This window comes from Furipterus horrens, unplaced genomic scaffold (assembly GCF_987537825.1).
Source record: "Furipterus horrens unplaced genomic scaffold, mFurHor1.1.pri manual_scaffold_3, whole genome shotgun sequence".
NCBI classification, from domain to species: Eukaryota; Metazoa; Chordata; class Mammalia; order Chiroptera; family Furipteridae; genus Furipterus; species Furipterus horrens.
The window spans coordinates 22,967,530-22,986,872 of NW_028327173.1; the positions used below are offsets into that span (position 1 = coordinate 22,967,530).

At 39.1% G+C, this 19,343-nt stretch overlaps 1 protein-coding gene across 4 annotated transcripts in view; it reads left to right on the plus strand.

Annotated features, from left to right (window-relative positions):
• Positions 1–2,047: 2,047 nt before the first annotated feature.
• The window catches only part of ZMYM4 (zinc finger MYM-type containing 4), a 123,491-nt gene continuing 106,195 nt past the window's right edge, over positions 2,048–19,343 (plus strand). For 2 of the 4 annotated variants that reach the window (XM_090269086.1, XM_090269087.1), the window contains exon 1: positions 2,467–2,592. Coding sequence is in view for 2 of the 4 variants with exons in the window: in XM_090269084.1 (XP_090125210.1) it covers positions 2,363–2,410 (48 nt within the window). In the remaining 2 variants the exon portion in view is untranslated. Of the gene's footprint in view, positions 2,411–2,466; positions 2,593–19,343 lie in introns of those variants that run through there. The other 2 variants (XM_090269084.1, XM_090269085.1) reach the window with 2 other exon arrangements.

Consider the following 19,343-nt stretch of genomic DNA (forward strand, 5'->3'; position numbering starts at 1 on the left):
CTATTTCAGCCCTGATGCTATTACTAATCCTTTGGGTGATTTCAAGCAAGTCACATCCTTCCGGGCCTCTGTGTCTCCATCTTTAAAATGTGGAATTAGATGAAACCTGGCTTTAAACTGTGTTCTGAAAAATGAAACATTTCTTTAATGGTGGGAGGGGGCATGAAAAGGAGAAGAGAGAGGGCAAGGGGGAGTTCTGGTGAGTAGGTTTATGGGTACCCTGTTTCCACTTCAAATTTAAAACTTCATTTTAAGTCAGCAGATTTTATTATAAGGGAATATTCCACTACTGAAAAAACAGGTGGAAACTTCTAGACTTTTCATGTACACCCATTCCCTGGAACTATCTTTTCTTGACTTCTCTTTTTATTTCCTTCTTGTCCTGGACATGGAACGAAAGGGCTTGACAGGTTTGTAAAATTCTGGCTGAAATATACATTTTTTCTTTTGGTTCTTCTCTCCTCTTTCCTACCCAGAAATGAAATTAAAGATGAACAGGCCTAAGTAAGAACCAGCATGGAAACATCCAGCAATTTCACAGATAGTTTTTAACAAAATGTGATGGGTTAATGAAGTTCTGTTTCAAAACAACTACCTAGTGACACACAAAAGTTAAAGTGACATACAGAAGTTTACGTCTCATTATTCTGTGATTTTGGAAGTTGCTTTAAATGTTTTCTTTTCTTTTCCTTTTAAATCATGGGAAATGATCTTCAGAGGCAACTTTTTTGTGTGTTTCTCGCTTACATGATCTTCCTAAGCTATCATCATGAATTCCATTAGGGTACTTTTCTCCACCCAAAGCTGGGGGACTGGAATGGATAGAGGAATCTTTCAGCCCTGGCTGGTGTGGCTCAGTGGATTGAGCACCAGTCTGCAAACCAAAGGGTCACCAGTTTGATTCCCAGTCAGGGCACATGCCTGGGTTTCAGGCCAGGTCCCCAGTTGTGAGCACACAAGAAGCAAATACACATTGATGCTTCTCTCCCTTTCTTCCCTCTTCTCTAAAAATAAATAGATAAAATCTTAATAAATAACTAAAGAGGACTCAATCACGCACCTATTCTCTTCAGTTACCCTCAGCTTCCATTTCAGGGCAAGATAGACCCAAATTTATTGTCCAGTTTTCTGCTTTAGAGATTAAGGTGCTTATCCTTTAAGTCAAATTCTCAAAACTGCTTCCATGGTGGTGACTGAGGACACATATCTGCAAATCATCACACGTCTTCAGTGAAGAATTACAATTTTCTTAAAGTATCATGGAACTTAAATCTTCTAGATGAAAAATTTATCTTTTGCTTTCAAGATAGTTTGGTACATTGAAAAGCCTGGATGAATGTCACTGAAATCTTGAGTCTAATTTCACACCAGCTTCTAGGTTCCTTGGGACAACTTTCAATACTTTCCTTGACCAGGCTGCAATTTTACCATTGGGAGCATTGGAGTAGATGGTTCCCAAAATTCTCTTGATTTAGATATTCTAAGGACAAATTACTATTGAGGAAATTATCTGCAGCTGTTTGTTCAGTCTTCAGAATCAACAAAGGATCTGATTATGAGGTTAGGCAATCAGAGTTGACCCTTAATGTTTTACGCCCTGTGCTTCAGACCATGCTGTCTAAAGGCAGGAAAGCTGTGTCTCCTTCAAATGACTGGCCATTCACTCAGTGGCTGGGATTCTTCATGATCAGAGGTCCACTGAGAACTTCAGTTCACCATCATTTTCTCTTTACAATGGTATCTCTGCAGACAGGTGCAAGATGGTCATCTGGACCCCTCAACAAACATTTCATCCAATTCTCCAGGTAGCCCTTTCACTAATTTCTTTCATTCCTCCTTCATCACTGCATCATGGTCCCTTTAAGGCAGCGGCCATAGTTGAGTGGTGGGAGTAGCTGCTGGAAGCAGACTTGCAGGATTTGGCCTACACTGGGCCAGTCACCGCGCAGGCTCAGGACCGGGGGCTTGGTGGGAAAGAAAGGCGGGGCTTAGGGTGCGCCTGCGCACCAGGGGCGCGCGCAAGGGGTTGGTTTAGTGATCCCTTTAAGAAACCACAGGCGGAGGAATTTCTCTGAGAGAAAATAATCCTACTCACGGGGCCCCTTGGAGGCCATTAACCCCCCGAGTCCCAGCCCCCCTTTCTTGGGCAGGCCCTAACGCCCACGCGCGCACGCGTGGGATCTCAAGATCTCCGACCCAGCGCGCGACATCCGCCCCCTCCCCACTTTCAGCGTAGGACTCGGCTGGGTCCCGGGAAGCTGCCGCGAGGTGGCTGTGCCTGCAGTGTGGGCGGGGGCCGGGGGCCCGAGAGCTTTCACCGCCACCGCGCCGGGAGCCACAGCGGTTCCAAGCGGGGCCCAACATGGCGGAGAGAGAGGTGGAGTCCGGCCCCCGAAAGAGGGTAGGTGAGGTGAGGCAGAACTCGGGCGGCGGGGGGCGGGGCGGGAGCTGCGTCCCGGGGCCGGGGCTGGGGCCGAGAATGGCCAAGCGCAAGCTCGTGGAGGGGTCGCCGGGTCCCGGTGGGGGGAAGGTTGCGGTCAGGACTGAGGCAGCCTTGGGTCCGAAACGCGCTGGAGAGTGGTCCTTCGGCAGGTGGGACAAAGATTTGCTGCTGGTTTGGAGGGGGAGGGGCGGGGGCTGTTGTTTGCTTTTAAATTTTTTTCCAGTCCTCGGGGGTCGGTTACTTGAGTCAGGGGAGGGAAGGTGTCAGATTCTTAAGTACATCTTTAGTAAGGCAGAGTCTGGAAGTTTAGGTGGGGAGAGGTCCGGTGGGGGTGGTGGTGGCGGGAATAAGTCGTGGGGCGGGGGGGGGTCTCATGAGGGATAACCAGAAGGTTCTTAAGTAACGCCATCGCTAATTCATTTTCCTGCCTCCTTTACCTCCTTCCCCCATAACCGTTATAGAGCAAGGTGGAGGTGGTGCTGTTACCTGTGAAGAAGTGGGGTCATTGGCATGTCCTGATTTAGGAGAAAGATTTTGGCAACTGTAAACGTCATGTTCTAGTCTAGCCTTTTTACCAACAATTAAGAACATGGGAGAGTATGATAAGTTTTGTTATCACAAGGATATACCCAACCAGCCTGCAGAGGTGAAGCCAATTCTATACAGATGTTGAATGCTGTTTAGAATGCCTTTTAAAGTTTGTCTTGAAACTTTTAAAATTTAATTCTGAATGATTTTTTTCAAACGCAGAACATTAAAGTACCATCGATTGAGCAATATTTTCCAGACTTTTACTTCCTCCCCGCATAGCACATTAAGCAGTGAGTTTCCTATCAGGAATATTCCTTTTAGGAATGGTCTCAAAGTGATCAAATTAGTTTTAAGCCATTGGTGGAAAAAATTAGTACTTTATTGAGAATGCCCTTTCGATTTAGCACAAAATTAGCAATCTCGTATATGATACTACAGCTCATATTTTGAGTGAGTGCTTATTATGTGCCTAGCACTGAGCTTTCTGGGAAGATTTTATCTTCACATTAATTCTACGTAAAACGCATTTTTCAGATGAGGAAATGTAGCCATAGAGGGGTTAATAATTAAGATCAGATAGGTAGTTAGGACAGTGAGCTGAGATTCGAATCCAGGTCTGTTGCAACTACAGTGCTTGTGCTGGACGCTACATAGGAGTTTCTTTAGTCTATGTTCCTCTCAGAAGCTTGAATTATAAACAATCAAAGAAATGTCAAGTGGTATTTTTTTTTTTTTACAATTTACCAGGAAAATATGTTCAACTACACAGCAAAATTGAGTTTACAGGGAGCATCTCTGTATATTCACAACCTAGATTTACCATTAGCATTTTACGATACTTGTTTTGTCACGTTTATCTTTATAACTATCCTTTATCCATTCATTGGTTATCATTGCATTTCATTGTATTTTGAGTAATTAAACTTTAATGTTTATAGTCTTAGGTTTATAAAATTTTAGATCCTCCTCATGCAATAATAAGTCATAGAGAGAACAGGTTAAACTGTATAATAGTGTGTCCAAATAGTCCATTTAATATAAATATTGGTTGTGAAATGCATGATTTGAAATTTAAAATTTTTCTTCAAGCTGAGTTTTACCTGGATCCTCCCTCATTAGGCTTGAGTGAAGGCATATGACATATAGTCACCAATTAAAATAGGGTAAATTACTTTAGATGTGTAATGGTCATTTAAGGAGATCTCTGAATTCATCTACTAAGATAGAATGTTCCAGAAAACATCTATGCACTTTGGTAACAAATTCAAGTAGATTTTAAATATATTCTTTCTTTTAATACATTTAAAAGGTGTTACATTGGTAGAGTTGTCTAAACTTTTAACAACGTGTAATATACACAGCTTTTGTATAGGTTTCCCCATTTTACTTGTTTCATGGTGGTGGAAGGTTACATTCAGTATCTTTTGGACTCCATAATCCATTTTGTTCTTGATATTTGTTTAGAATGTTCAGTATAGTTCCAAATGGTACATGTGGTACGTGTGTGGTTTTTTCTTTGTGTGTGTGTGCACGCGCATGCACTTGATGAACTCCATGTGGATTCCATCTCGGGTCTGCGTGATAAACTCCACATGGATTTTATTTGTATACTCCAAGGAGATTAGTAAGGACTATGTAGTACAGTATCTTTAAAAATAATGTGACCGTTTGCCTTGAGGTAAGTTAAAATAAATAGGCATAGATAATAACTTTATGTAATTTAATCTGAAATTGCATCGATGACATGGTATTGTATTTATGATACAACCTTTGACCTTTATAATCACACATTGCAAAAAGTTGTTGAACACATGGTAGTTGATGAGCTATATGCTAGGCATTCTGCTACAGTATTTGTGATCATTTAGGATACTATATTCTGACTCCTGCTAAATTTTGAATTCCTTTATGGTAGAGCCAATTTCATTTGCATTTTTCCATCTCTTAACACCTATGACCTTCACATAATAGAAACTCAAAACACATTGATTTTTGGTAAGAAAAGTTTATGTATTATAGTAGAGGTTCTATGGCTTGGGTACCAAGTTATCTGCTTTGTATTTTTGGATGCTTCTGTAAATTTTTCTTATCCTCTACATCCCAAAGTTCTTTTTCTGTGGATCCAGATTTAGGGATCTTCTGATTTTTCTGGGTTATGGTTAGGTGGGAGAGTGTATTTTATCTTATTATTATAATTTTTAATCCTCTGTCTAGGATATATTTATTGATTTTAGAGAGAGAGGAGGGGGAGAGGGAGAGAAGTTGAGAGGGAGAGAGAAAGAAACAGAAACAGAGGAAAAACATCAATGTAAGAATCATCGATTGGTTGCCTCCCATATGTACCCCGAATGGTGATTGAACCCGCAATTTAGGTATGTGCCCTGACCAGGGATTGTACCCACAATATTTTGGTGTATGGGATGATGCTCCAACCAACAGAGCAACCCGGTCAGGGCTGGGAGAGTATATTTTAAAACTGTTGGAGTGCCCTGGTCGAGGGCTCAGCTGATTGTAGAGTGTCGTCCAGATAATGCCAAGGTTCCTGGTCAGAGCACATACAAGAATCAACCAACAAATGCATAAAGTGGAACAACAAAGCGATGTTTCTCGCCCCCCCCTTCCTCTGTGTCTCTAAAAAATAATTAAAAAAAAAAAGACCTTTGGGTTAATAACCTTAAAGTTCTTTGTAGACCTGCCCGAAGTCTTATTTTCATGCTTGTGGGCAATTAGAATAATAGGTATTAATTAGATAAGATTAATATGATTGTACTCAGACAACATCTGAATGCCATTCTCTCAATTTGTGAACGTGAAGAAGCAGAGTATGAGTGGATCATACTATATCTGTCTATCATCTCTGCTATAGAAAGAACAAATTCACTTGAAGGTGTCAAATATGCACACCCTTTCTCTTTTTTAAAAATTTTTGATTGATTTATTGTTTTTCTATTACAGTTGTCCCACTTTTCCCCTCATTGTTCCCCCTACCCAACCCACCCCTTCTCCCACCGTCAGTCCCCACCTCATTGTACATGTCCATGGGTTATTTATATTAGTTCCTTTATTAAACCCTTCCCCTACCTGTCCTGCTTCTCTCCCTCCCCCCTCCTCCTTCTTGCTAACTGTTAGTCTGTTCCTTGTTTACATGCCTCTGGTTCAGTTTTGCTTGTTTGTTTGTGTTGTTCATTAGTTTCCTGCATTCTCTTTCATTTAATTCAGGATATTTTTGAGATATGAATATTTTGTACAAATTTATTTTATAAAATAAGTTAATTTTTAAAAATTTATTGATTTTTGTTTGTTTTAGAGAAAGGAAGATGGTGGGGGGAGAAACATTGGATTTTGTTGTTCCACCCATCCATGGATTCCATGGTTGCTTTTTGCATGTGGACTGACTGGGATAAAACCCAAAACCTTGGTGTATCAGGAGGACACTTAACCAACTGAGCTACCCAGCCAGGGCCGTAAACTAAGTTTTAAAATTTATTTGTAGGCTTGTTGTAAGTAGTGAAATTATTTTATGCTTGGATATTATAATAAACTTATAAAGTATGGGATCTCACTAAATCTGGTGGCCATACTTTTTTGTGAAATCGATGTCTTCAAAGATGATGTAGAAAATAATAACTTTGTAAATGTATATGTTATTATCTGGTCTAGTAAGTTGTATCTATTTTTGTATTTGAACTACTCTGTATATTAAATTTGATTTGGTATGCTTAAAAGAAAGAGAAGGAATATTTATACCTAGTATACTTCCATTTTTGTAAAAACAAATTGTTCTTCCTCCCTTCTCCATGTATGTGTCTATACCTGTGTATGTATGAATTTGGAGAAAGTTGGGGAGGATACAGGTCAGGCTCTTACCATAGATCACCTTCAGGGGTGGGATGAAAAAGGAAATGGAGATTAAAGGGGAAAATTTTGCAGAAATTTTTCTGGTATAGTAGTGAAAGTGTAGACTGTCAAAAGTTATCTGTATTATTATTGTAAGTATGTAAAAATTGAACATAAAAAATACATTAAATATTTTAAATCTGTGATTGATTTTTAAAGCTACCATTTGTTGCTTCCTTTGAAAATGGAATGATTCTCTTATTTACAAAAAAAAATTAGATAAATGTAAAATTGCAATTTCTGTGGATATTTAGAAGATTTTTTAAAAAACTTATTTATTTGAGAGAGAGGGAGAGAGAAAAATAATGATTTGTTGTTCCACTTATTTATACATTCATTGCTTGCTTCCCGTATGTGGGAGAGATGAAACTCACAACCTTGGCACACCTGGACAATGCTCTAACTGAACTACCTGGCCAGGGCCTAGAAGATATTTTTTAACTTAAAAAGTTCCTGAATTCCATATTTTATTGGGTATAACTAATTGTAAATGAATTCACACTATCCCAGCCAACTGAACCACACCAGTCAGGGAGGGCATGGGCTTTTCAAAGTCAGGTTATGGTACAGTCTTTGGTATTTAGCAATATTGGGATAGTAGCACCCCTACATACTTTCTTATACTTAAGGAATACTTAATATTTTAATTTCATTCTTACTGTTTTTCTGGCTTCCCAGGAGCTTGGGCTAGCTGTCTTCTTGCCTTCGACCAAATATAGTACCCAAGAAACTTTTCTATCCAACAGATAGACTGGCTACTAATATAAGCTCTTTGAGGTCAGGGATAACATGTGTTTATCTTTCTTTACATCTCCCAATATGTTGTCTTATATAGTTTAAAAAATATCTATTTATTTTTAGAGAGAAGGGAAGAAAGGGAGAAAGGGAGGGAGAGAAACATTGATCCGTTGTCTCTTGTGCGCCCCCAACCGGGACCCGACCCTCAACCCAGGCATGTGCCCTGACCGGGAATGGAACCGGTGACCTTTCAGTTCACAGGCCAGCACTCAATCCATTGAGCCACATTGGCCAGGACTGTCTTATAAATTTAAATGTTTTATGTGTATGCTCACATGCTACACATTTATAGGCAAAAATTAAAAAAAACTTAATGTTTCATAATTCCTTATCAGTATAGGATATAAGATATAGATTGGTACAATAAAACTGCATGTTTCTGTTGCCCAATTTTGTCAACTGAATCAACGTTTTGCCACTTTCTTGTCTCATCTAATTCATTCTTTCCTTCCTTTTTTTTCTTTCTCTTTTTTTTTTTTTTTGTTGTTGAAATAATCTCAGGCATCACATCATCTTAATCTGTAAATATTTCTGTATGTGTTTCTAACAGGTAAGAATGAAAAAAATACAATCACAATGCTGTTATGGCTAACAAAATTAAGACTTCTTTTTTCTAATCTGTTCAAATTTCTCTGATCCTTTAAATATCTTTTTACTTTTGGTTTGCTTAAATCACAATCCTTATAAGGTTTACCATCTCATTTGATTTATATGTTTCTTATGTTTCTCTCACCTTTAACCACCCCACTTTATATCCTGTACCTCCTGCACTTTTTCCCATGCTATTTATTTGTTGGAAAAACTACGTCATTTGTCCAGGAGAATTTTCCACATTCTGGATTTGGTTGATTGAATTCTTGTGGTGTCAGACATGTTCAATTGCCCTTCATATTCCCCACACAGTAGTAGTTAGATATATAGGGCAGTAGTCCTCAACTTTGGCTGAAACTTTAGTAGTGGTACCTGGAGAGCTTTTATAAAGTAGTTTTTTTTGTTTGTTTTGTTTTGTTTTTAAGAGAGAGAGAGAAACATCGATGTGAGAGAGATACATCGATTGCTTCCTTCCTTCCCATACGCGCCTTGACCACGGGATTGAACCCGCAACCTAGGTATGTGCCCTGACTAGGAATTGAACAACTGACCTTTCGGTCCACAGAACAGCACTCTAACCAACCGAGCCATACTGGCCAGGGCACCTAGAAAGCTTTTAAGTATCCTGATTGTCAGGTCACATCTCAGATCAATTAAATCAGAATTCATGGAGTGAATTGTAGGCATCGATAGTTTAAAAAACTTTTTTTCCTAAGTGACTTCAGTCTGCTACCAAGGTTGAGGAATTAGTAGAGCTTGATGAAATTTAGGTTCCGTTTCTTTAGAAAGAAAAATTCATAAATAGATTGATTACATATAATTTATTTCCAGTCAGACAATTTTAAGAATGAAAGCGAATGCTATTTAATAATTACACTGGGACAGTAGCCATAAACTGACTGTCCTGGACAAATTAGGGTGTATAGTTATCCTGTTAGATGATATTGTGAATTCTTGTTGCATCATTCTAGGAATATGTAAATGGTTGTTGCACTTCTAGTGCTATTAAAATTGATCAGTTTAGGTTGTGTCAGTGGGATCCAGATACTATAGTTTTTTAACTTTGTACCTAATGAATTTATCAGCCATTGATGATTATTGCCTACATTTATTTCATTAGAAGAGCGATTTTTCTATGTATTCTCCTATATTTATTCACTGGAATTCTTCCATAAAGAATTCCTTCATCAATTATTTGTTTGCCCTGTAATACCATTTGTACAAGAAAAGCAGAGTGAATTGATCCCTTACCAAATCCTAAAGGTGATGTTTGGGAGGGGATATTATGGTGAACTCATGTGTTTTAATATATTTGTTATATTTAAATTAATTGGCAGTATTTTTACTTATATAAAAAATTTTTTTAAAGATTTTATTTAATTTTAGAGAAGGGGTAGGGAGGGAGAGAAACATCAATGTGTGATTGCCTCTTGTGTATTCCCAACTGGGGACCTGGCCTGTAACCCAGGCATTTGGCCTGACTGGGAATTGATCTGGCAACCCTTTGGTTCGCAGGCTGGTGCTAAGTCCACTGACCTACACCAGCCAGGGCTTGTCAGTATTTTTTTTAACTCTATTTTATTGATTATGCTGTTACAGTTGTCCCAGTTTTTTCCCTTTGCTCCCCTCTGCCTGGTACCCTACTTCCCTCCAGCAATCCTCCTCCCTTAGTTCATGTCCGTGGGTTGTGCATGTAAGTTCTTTGACTTCTGCATTTCCTTTACTTTTTTTTTTCAGGTATATTTTATTGATTATGTTGTTAACAGTAGTCCCAATTTTTTTCCCTTTGCTCCCCTCCACCCAGTACCCCCTTTCCCTCCAGCAATCCCACTGCCCTTAGTTCATGTCCATGGGTCGTGCATATAAGTTCTTTGGTTTTGCCCCTTCCTTTACTATTCTTAACTTCCCCCTGTCTATTTTGTACCAACCAGTTATGCTTCTTAGTCCCTATATCTTTTCCCCATTCTCCCCCTTTTCCATCCCTCCGATAACCCTCCATATGATATCCATATCTATGATTCTGTTCCTGCCCTAGTTGTTTGCTTAGTTTGTTTTTGTTTTGTTTTTTAGATTCAGTTGTGGACAGTTGTGAGTTTGTCGTCATTTTACTGTTCATAGCTTTGGTCTTCTTTTTCTTAAATAAGTCCCTTTAACATTTCATATAATAATGACGTGGTGGTGGTGATGATTTCTTTTAGCTTTACTTTGTCTGGGAAGCACTTTATCTGCCCTTCCATTTAAATGATAGCTTTGCTGGATAGAGTAGTCTTGGTTTTAGGTCCTTCTTCTTATTACTTTGAATACTTGCCAGTCCCTTCTTGCCTGCAAAGCTTTTGAGAAATCAGCTAACAGTCTTATGGGAACTCCTTTGTAGGTAACTCTCTTGCTTCTTTTAAAAATGTCTCTTTATCTTTAACTTTTGGCATTTTAATTATGATGTGTCTTGGTGTGTTCCTCCTCCTTGGGTCCAACTTGTTTGGGACTGTCTATGCTTCCTGGACTTGTATGTCTATTTCCTTCTCCAACTTAGGAAAGTTCTCTCATTATTCTTTCAAGTAAGTTTTCAATTTCTTGCTCTTTCTCTTCTCCTTCTGGCACCTCTGTGATTTGGATATTGGAACATTTAAAGTTGTCCCAGAGGTTCCTAAGCCTCTCCCGCTTTTCTTCCCATTCTTATTTCTTCTTTCTGTTGTGGTTAGATGTTTATTTTTTCCTTTTTTTTTTTTTCCCAGATACTTGATTTGAACTCTGACTTCCTTCCCTTCACTATTGATTTCCTTTGGATTTTTCCTTATTTCACTTAGTGCAGCCTTCATTTCTTCCCTTATGTGTTTCCTGTACTCAATGAGTTCTCTGAGCATTCTTATTATCAGTTTTTTGAACTCTGCATCTAATAGGTTGGCTCTCTCTGTTTCGCTTAGTTCTTTTTCTGGAGTTTTGAACTGTTGTTTCATTTGGGTCATATTTTTTTGTCTCCTCAATTTGGCAGCCTCCCTGTGTTTGTTTCTGTGTATTAGGTAGAGCTACTTTGACTCCCAGTCTTGGTGCACCTTTTATGTTGTAAGGGGTAAGGCTTAGGTATTGCCCAGCGTGGGGTAACTCGTTTCATCACTTTGTGGTGCTGTATGCGGGGAACAGGTCAGAGTGGAAACAATACCACTTGCTAGGCACTCACCCCTTTCCCAGTCACTTCACTCACTTCCCACATTCATCTGGTGCCCCTCTAGCTGCTGCCCTGGTGGTAATTACCAGTGTGGGTGGGTTTGCATGCATTTGAGGACAGTGGTGCCCTCTAAATGGATTCTCTTGAGAGACAGGCAGTTTCTTCTGCCGCCCCAACCCTCACTGGTTTTCACAGGCAGAAACTATGAGGCTTTATTTTCCCTGGCGTTGGAACCCTGGACTGCAAGGTCTGGCCTGGGGCTCGGCTCACTCCCCAGGTGTCCCCCACAACTTTTATCTGCCACATATGAATGTGAGACTGCCCCTTCCACTGGCTGCTGCTGCCTCACCACCACCACGTCACATCCTCTCTGCTCTGGCTCCTCGTCTTCACCCCACTTTCACATCTGGATGAATATTTCTCCTTTAAATCCTTGGTTTTTTTCAGACTTCCATACAGTTCTATTCTCTGGCAGTTCTGGTGGTTTTTTGTTTTGAGATTAGTTGTGATCCTTCTTATGGTTGTGGGAGGAGGCGGAGTGTCTGCCTATACCTCCATCTTGGCTGGAAGTTTTTTTTTTTTTTTTTAATGTTTAAATTTGTCACGTTTTTGATCACTGGCTATCTAAGGCTACCATAACAAATCACCACAAATTTGGTGGCTTAAAACAGCAGAAATTTATTTGCTCACAGTTCTGGAGGTTAGAGGTCCAAAATCAAGGTGTGCAGAGGTCCATGCCGTCTCTTGAGGGCTCAAAGGGAGAATTCTTTCTCTCTCCCAACTTTTGGTGGTCTCAGATGTACCTTGATTTGTAGCAGTGTAAATCCAGTCTTTGCCTGTGTTCACATGGTCTTTTCTCTGTCTCTGTCTCTTCTGTTTCTTCTAAGGACAGTCTTCATTGGATTTAGGGCCCATTGTAATCTAGGGTGATCTCATCTCATCTGGAAAGAAGTTTATTCCAAAAAGGTCACATTCTGACATTCCAGGTGAACATACCCTTTGGGGGCCACAGTTCAGCCTTCAACAGGGTCTTTAAGGTTAGCACCTGAATCCTTTTTAAAAATTGTTATTATTTTATACTTAAATAATTACCTTAAATTTTTTAATGTATAAAATATAACACAAAATTTACCATTTTAACCATTTAAAATGTATAATTCAATAGCATTAAGTATATTAACAGTGTTGTGCAACTATCACCACTCACTGTCTATTTAATCCCAAACAAATTCTGTATGCATTTAAGAATAACTCCCCATTTCCCTTCCCTCCAGATGCTGGTGTGCTTTAATCTACTTTCTGCTTCAATGATTTTGCCTATTCAGATATTTCATATAAGCTGAATCATACACTATTTGACCATTGACCTTGGGCTTTTTCACTTAGCATAATGTTTTCAAGGTTCATCCTGTTTCAAGATTCATCTCTTTTAATGGCTGAATAATAGTCTATCATATGTATATACTACGTTTTATTTATTCATTCATCTGTTGTTGGACACTTGAGTTGTTTCTACCCTCTGGCTATTATGAAAAATTCTGCTGTAACTTGCTATACAAGTACTAGAGTCCTTTTGTTTGGTTTTTTTGGCTGCATAACTGGAAATGGAATTGACAGTCATCTGGGAGTTCTAAGTTTATCTTTCTGAGGAATCACCAAATTTCCACTGAGGCTGCACCAGTCTCCATCCCCAGGAGCAGTGCTGGAGGGTTCTGATTTTTCCATATCCTCTCCAGCACTGCTCTTTTTTCTTTTCTTTCTCTTTTTGGTAATAACTATCCTAATGGATGTGAAAGTAGTATCTCCTCGTTTTAATTTATGTTTTTTTAATGACTGGTGGTATTGAATATGTTTTCTTATACTTATTGGTGATTTGTATATCTTCATTGGAGAAATGTCTTTATTTTACTTTGAAGACTTTATTTTTTAAAAGATTCTATTTATTTAATTTTAGAGAGAGGAGGAGGGAGGGAGAAAGAAAAGGAGAGAAGCACCAATGTGTGGTTGCCTCTTGTGCATCCCCAACTGGGCACCTGGCTTGCAACCCAGGCATGTGCCCTGACTGGGGATCAAGCCAGCGACTCTTTGATTCGCAGGCCAGTGTTCAGTCTACTGAGCCACACCAGCCAGGGTGAGGATTGTTTATTTAAATTCTTTGCCCTGCCCTAACTGATGTTTCTCAGTGGGTTGGGTGTCTGCCTGTGATATGAACCGAAAGGTCTCAGGTACAATTCCCGGTCAGGGCACAGGCCTGGGTTGTGCGCTAGGGAACGAGCTGCGAGTGTGCGAGAGACAACCGATTGATGTTTCTCTCCTACATTGATGTTCTCTCCCTCACTTTCTCCCTCCCTTCCCTTTTCTCTTAAAAAAATAAATAAAATCTTTAAAAAGTTAAATTCTTTTCCCATTTTTTGTTTATTTATTTATTTAAATCCTCACCTGAGGATATGTTTATTGATTTTACAGAGGGAGGAATGGGGAGAGAGAGAGAGAAGAAAGCAGAGAGAGAAACATTTATGTGATGGAGAAACCTTTGATTGGTTGCCTCCTGTATACACCCTGACTGAGGACCTGGCCTGCAACTCAGGCAGTGTGCCCTGACTGGGAATCGAATCGGCATTCTTGGGGGACAATGCCCGACCCACCGAGCCACACCAGTCAGGGCTCCTTTGCCCATTTTTAAATTGTGTAGTTTGTCTTGTTTTAGGAATTCTTTATATATTATGGATATTGAATTCTTAACCAGATATGTGATTTGCAAATGTTTTCTTCCATTCTGTGGGTTGTTTTTTTTACTCCTGATAGGGTTCTCTGATCCCCTAGTTTTCAGTTTTGACGAAGTTCAATTTATCTGTTTTCCTTTTTAAAAATAATTTATTGATTTATTTTTAGAGATAAGGGAAAGGAGAAAGAGAGGCAGAGAAACATCACTGTGTGGTTGCCTCTCACTTGCGCCCCCAGCTGGGGACCTGAAGTGCAACCTAGTCGTGTGCCCTGACTGGGAATCGAACCAGCGACACTTGGCTCGCAGGCTGACACTCAATCCACTGAGCCACAGCAGCCAGGGCTTGTTTTCCTTTTGTAGCTTGTAATTTTGCTGTCGCATTTAAGAAACCATTGCCAAATCTAGGATCAGTAGTTTTTCCCATATGTTTACGTCTAAGAGTTTTACAGTTTAGCTCTTTAATTGGGTCTGTTATCCATTTTAAGTTAATTTTTGTTTATGGAATGAGGTAATTGTATGATTTTGCTCTTTTGTATGTGGATACCCAGTTTTTTCAGCACCAAGTGTTGAAGTCTGTTTTTTCCCCGTTGAATAATCCTAGCACCCTTGTCAAAAATCAGCTGACCTTTGCATTAATCAGCTTGGGCTGCCATAACAAAGTACCATAGACTGGGTGATTTAAACCATAAAAATTTCTCATAGTTCTGCAGGCTGAGAAGTCCAAGGTCAAGGTGCTAGCAAGTTGTAGGTTTTACTCTGAGGCTTCTTCTCTTGCTTGTTGGCAGCCCCTGTCTTGCTGTGTGCTCTCAGGATCTTTTTGTGTGTGCTCAGTGTTAGAGCAAGCTCTCTGGTGTCCTTTTTTAAAATACGGGTACTAATCTTATTATGAGAGCCCTACCCTATGAGTTCATGAAACACTATTTACTTTCCAAAGATCCCATCTCCAAATACTGGAGTTTTCAAATAGAAATTTTGGGAACACATTCAGGACATACCAACAATATACGAGGTCTGTTCAAAAATGTTCCAGCCATTGTTAATATAACAGTTTGTGTGACATTGATGTAACCTGGTAGTCAGGGAGAGTGGACTTGAATGTGCGCTTTGAACAGTGATGACTTCACTGTACTAGTGGGGCGATAGACACCATTGAGTGAGCATGTGTACTCTGTGGCTGTCACATTCAAAATGACTGAGCTAGTAGAGCAATGGATCTGCATCAGATTTTGCATTAAGCTTGCACATTCCTCTGCACAAACTATTTGGATGATTCAGAAGGCTGCAGCTATGGGCAACTGGTGATTGGCAGCTTCATCACGACAATGTGCCTGCTTATGCATCATGTCTCGTGCAGAGTTTTGGTGAAACATTAAGTCATCCAGGTGACTCAGCCCCTATACAGCCCACATTTGGTACCCTGCGACTTCTGACTTTTCCCAAATCTAAAATCACCTTTGAAAGGAAAGAGATTTCAGACTGTTGATGAGATTCATGAAAATGAGGTGGGGCAGCTGATGGCGATTGGGTGAATTGTGTAGGGTCCTGAGATGCCTACTTTGAAGGGGACTGAGGCGTCATTTTCCTATGTACAATGTTTCTTGTATCTTGTATCTTCTTCCATAAATATCTCTGTTTTTCATATTACAAGGCTGGATACCCTCTGGACATATTTCTGGACTCTCAGTTGTGTTTCATTCATTGGTCTGTATGTCTCCTTGTGTCAGCACTACACTTTTTTGTTACTGTATATTTTTCAGAGAGAGTAAAAGGCAGGGAGAAAGAGCGCGTGAGAAACATCAATTGATTGCCTCTCCCGTGCCCCCAACTGGGGACTTGGCCCGCAGCCCACGCCTGTGCCCTGACTGGAATTGAACTAGAGACCTTTCAGTTCACAGGCCAGCGCTTGATCCATTGAGCCTCACCAGCCAAGGCAGCACTACACTGTTTTGATTACTGTAGCTTTGTAAAAAGTTTGAAATTAGGAAACGTGAGCCCTTCAACTTTTTTTTCTTTTTCAAGACTCTTTTGGGGATTTGGGATCCCTTATGATTCCATTTGAAATTTTGGATATTTTTTTCTCCTTTCAGTAATAAATACCATTGGGATTTTGGTAGGGATTGAGTCGAGTTTGTAAATCTCTGGAGTAATATTGTCATTCTAACACTATTAAGTCTTCTAATCAATGAACATGAGATGTCTTTTCATTTATTTAGTTCTTTAATTTCTTTCAGTAATGTTTTGTACAAGTCTCTCAGTGTAGAAGTCTTGTACCTCCTTGGTTAAATTTTTCCTAAGTATCAATGGATGTGATTAATAGAGTAAAACAAACCATACGATCATCTTAGTTGATGTAGAAAAAGCATTTGAAAAAAATTCAACAACCTTATACTATAAAAGCACTTAGTAAACTAGGAAAACAAGGGAACTTCTTCAACATGATGAAGGCCACATATGTAAAGTCATAGCTAGCATCATATTTGATGGTGAAAGACGGGAAGTTTTCCTCTTAGATCAGGAATAAGACAAGGATGTCAGTTTTTGGCACTGATATGTAATGTAGTATTTAAAGTTCTAGTTAGCGCAGTTAGGCAAGAAAGAAATAAAAGGCATCCAAATTGGAAAGAAAGAGGTAAAACTATCTCTGTTACAGATGGCATGATCACATATGTAGAAAACCCTACATAGAAATCCACCCAAAAAAACCACAAAAACCCAAACCCTGTGAGAGTTAATAAATTCAGCAAAGTTTAGGATTAAAATATCAACACAAAAAATTAGTTGTATTTATATACACTAGCAATGAATAATCCCCAGAGGAAATCAAGAAACTGATTTCATTTATATTAGTATGGAAAATAATAAAACATTTGTGTTCCTGTATCCTATTGCCTGAACTCCAGTAGTCCTTGAAAGTTTCCTTCCTTTTTGGCTTATCCTGTACCTTACTATCTCAGGCTTGGATTTAATTCCAAGTAGCCCTGGAACCTTTCAGTGGGAAATGGCAGAGAGCTCAATCTGAATTCAGACAAGCTTTTTGATGTTAGTCTTTTTGAGATGGTATCAGTTGTGTATTTCTCATATTTTCCTCAGCTCACATCTGCCCTTTTCTCCTGTTTTGCCGCTGAAATTCTCCTTAAGATCACCTAAGTGACCTAAGAATCACCAAGTCTAATAGTTGCTTTTCAGAACTAATTTTCCCTTCCTTCCTTCCTTCCAGGAAAAGAGAAAGAGAAACATCAATGTGTTGTTCCACTTATGTAGTCATTAGTTGATTCTTGTACATGTGGTGACTGGGATTCAAACCCACAACCTTGGCATATTGGGAGCAGGCTGTAACCAACTGAGCTACCCTGCTAAGTGCAGAACTTTTCTTATTTGATCTTTCTTAGATTTCTGACTCTATTGCCCATTTCTTCCTTGAAACTACTCCCTTATTTATAAGATAGCATTTTCATGGTGGTTCTCTTAAATTGCTTCTTTTAGGTCATCTTTGACTCTTTGCTGCTCGATAAGTATTGTTTTCTTGGCCTATATTTTTCTCGGGTAATCTCTTTTACAGCAGTAGTGCTTTACTTGTATGTTGATGTCTTACAAGTATTACTAATCCAGTATGCCTAAAATGGAACTCCTTTTATTTATTTTTTAACTGAACTCTTACTTAAGTACTTGCTTTTCCAAATAGTGCCCCATTCCTTCTCTACCTGTTTTTCCTTCTGTCATCTCTCTTTTAATTATTGTCTTAGTCACTCAAGTTAGGAACTCTTGAGTAGTCTTGCTTTTCCCTCTTCCCCTATTCAGTTTTAATTGTTAAGTCTTGTGGAGATTACTTCAGAGATTATTTTAAAACCTTGATTTGCACTGCTGCTACCCTAGTTCTGGTACTCATTTTGCTTGCTTTGTCTTCTTACTTTTCGTGCCTTAACAACTCTTCTTTTTCCTTTCCTTTTTCTATTGTTTTTTCTACCCCATTCATTTTATACACTGGAGACTGCTTTATATTTGAAAATGAGAAACTGTTCATCTATAAGATAACAAGTTGGCTTCCTTAATACTATTGCAATTCAACTCAGAGAGAGCAGGCTGACAGCTTGGGGCTGGGGGTAGTTGGGAGGGTGGAGGGATTGAGCAAAAAAGGAAAAAAGAAAGAACTCTTAGGGACAACAGTGTGGTGATTGGGGGTGGGTAGAGGGGTGGGTGGAGGTGGGAGAGGGTATAGAGGATATAAATTGTAATGAAAAAATGCAATAAAATACAATAAAATAAAAAAATCTTAGAACACTTTAATTCCATTTATTCATGACTTCTATGAAATTGTTGTCATGTATTTTAATTTAAAGTTATTGTCATATACTCAATTAAAAAATGTAAACAATTTAAAACAATTGCATAAAAGTCGCAAGGGGAATAAATGTAGTTAAATTGTTTTAAGATTTTATATTTTTTCAGTTGGAAAGTAAATGTATTCATTACACACAAAAAAACCCCACTATTGCAATTCCCCAAGATAGGCACTGTTTGTATTCTTTCCCTGTGGCAAGAGGCAGGTTGCCTCACAGCTCTCGCTCTCCTCCTAGAAATTTACTTTTCCTTCAGGAGAGTTTCTTTCTGATTTTCTCTGCTACTGTCATGCTAGTCTTGGTAGGGGTTCTACTTTGGCCCTGCAGCCCAATGTAGAGACAGAATCTTTGCTTAATACCATCCAGAACAGTTGAGACCAGTCTGTGACTTTTAAACAAGACTTTATTAAAAGTTTAGAATATATAGTAGGAAGGAATTATAAAATACATATAATTGGCTCTTACATATGGCTGATCAAAGAGAAACGGACAACATTAACTTGCTGAACCTTCAGCCTGTCTTCTTGTGAGCAGAGGACATCTTTTCTTTGGAACTAAGAAACAGGTTAAAATCTGGGGGGGGAAGAATTCATTTTTTGCCCTTTCTTCTAATGATCTACTGTCCTGACATATAACGTGTTATTTTTTGGCTGATTGAATATCAGTTGACTTTAGGAGATTGTCTCCTCCAAAGTTGTATTGTTTGTCACTCTTTGGCCCCAATAGAGCAAATAGACCAACCTCAGCCGTATGAGTGGTTTATTCAATGAATATTCAGGACATGTCAGGCATGGTTTCAGGTGCTGGAGAAATAGTAATGAACAAGAAAGACAAAGGTTTGTGGTAGTGGTGGGGGCA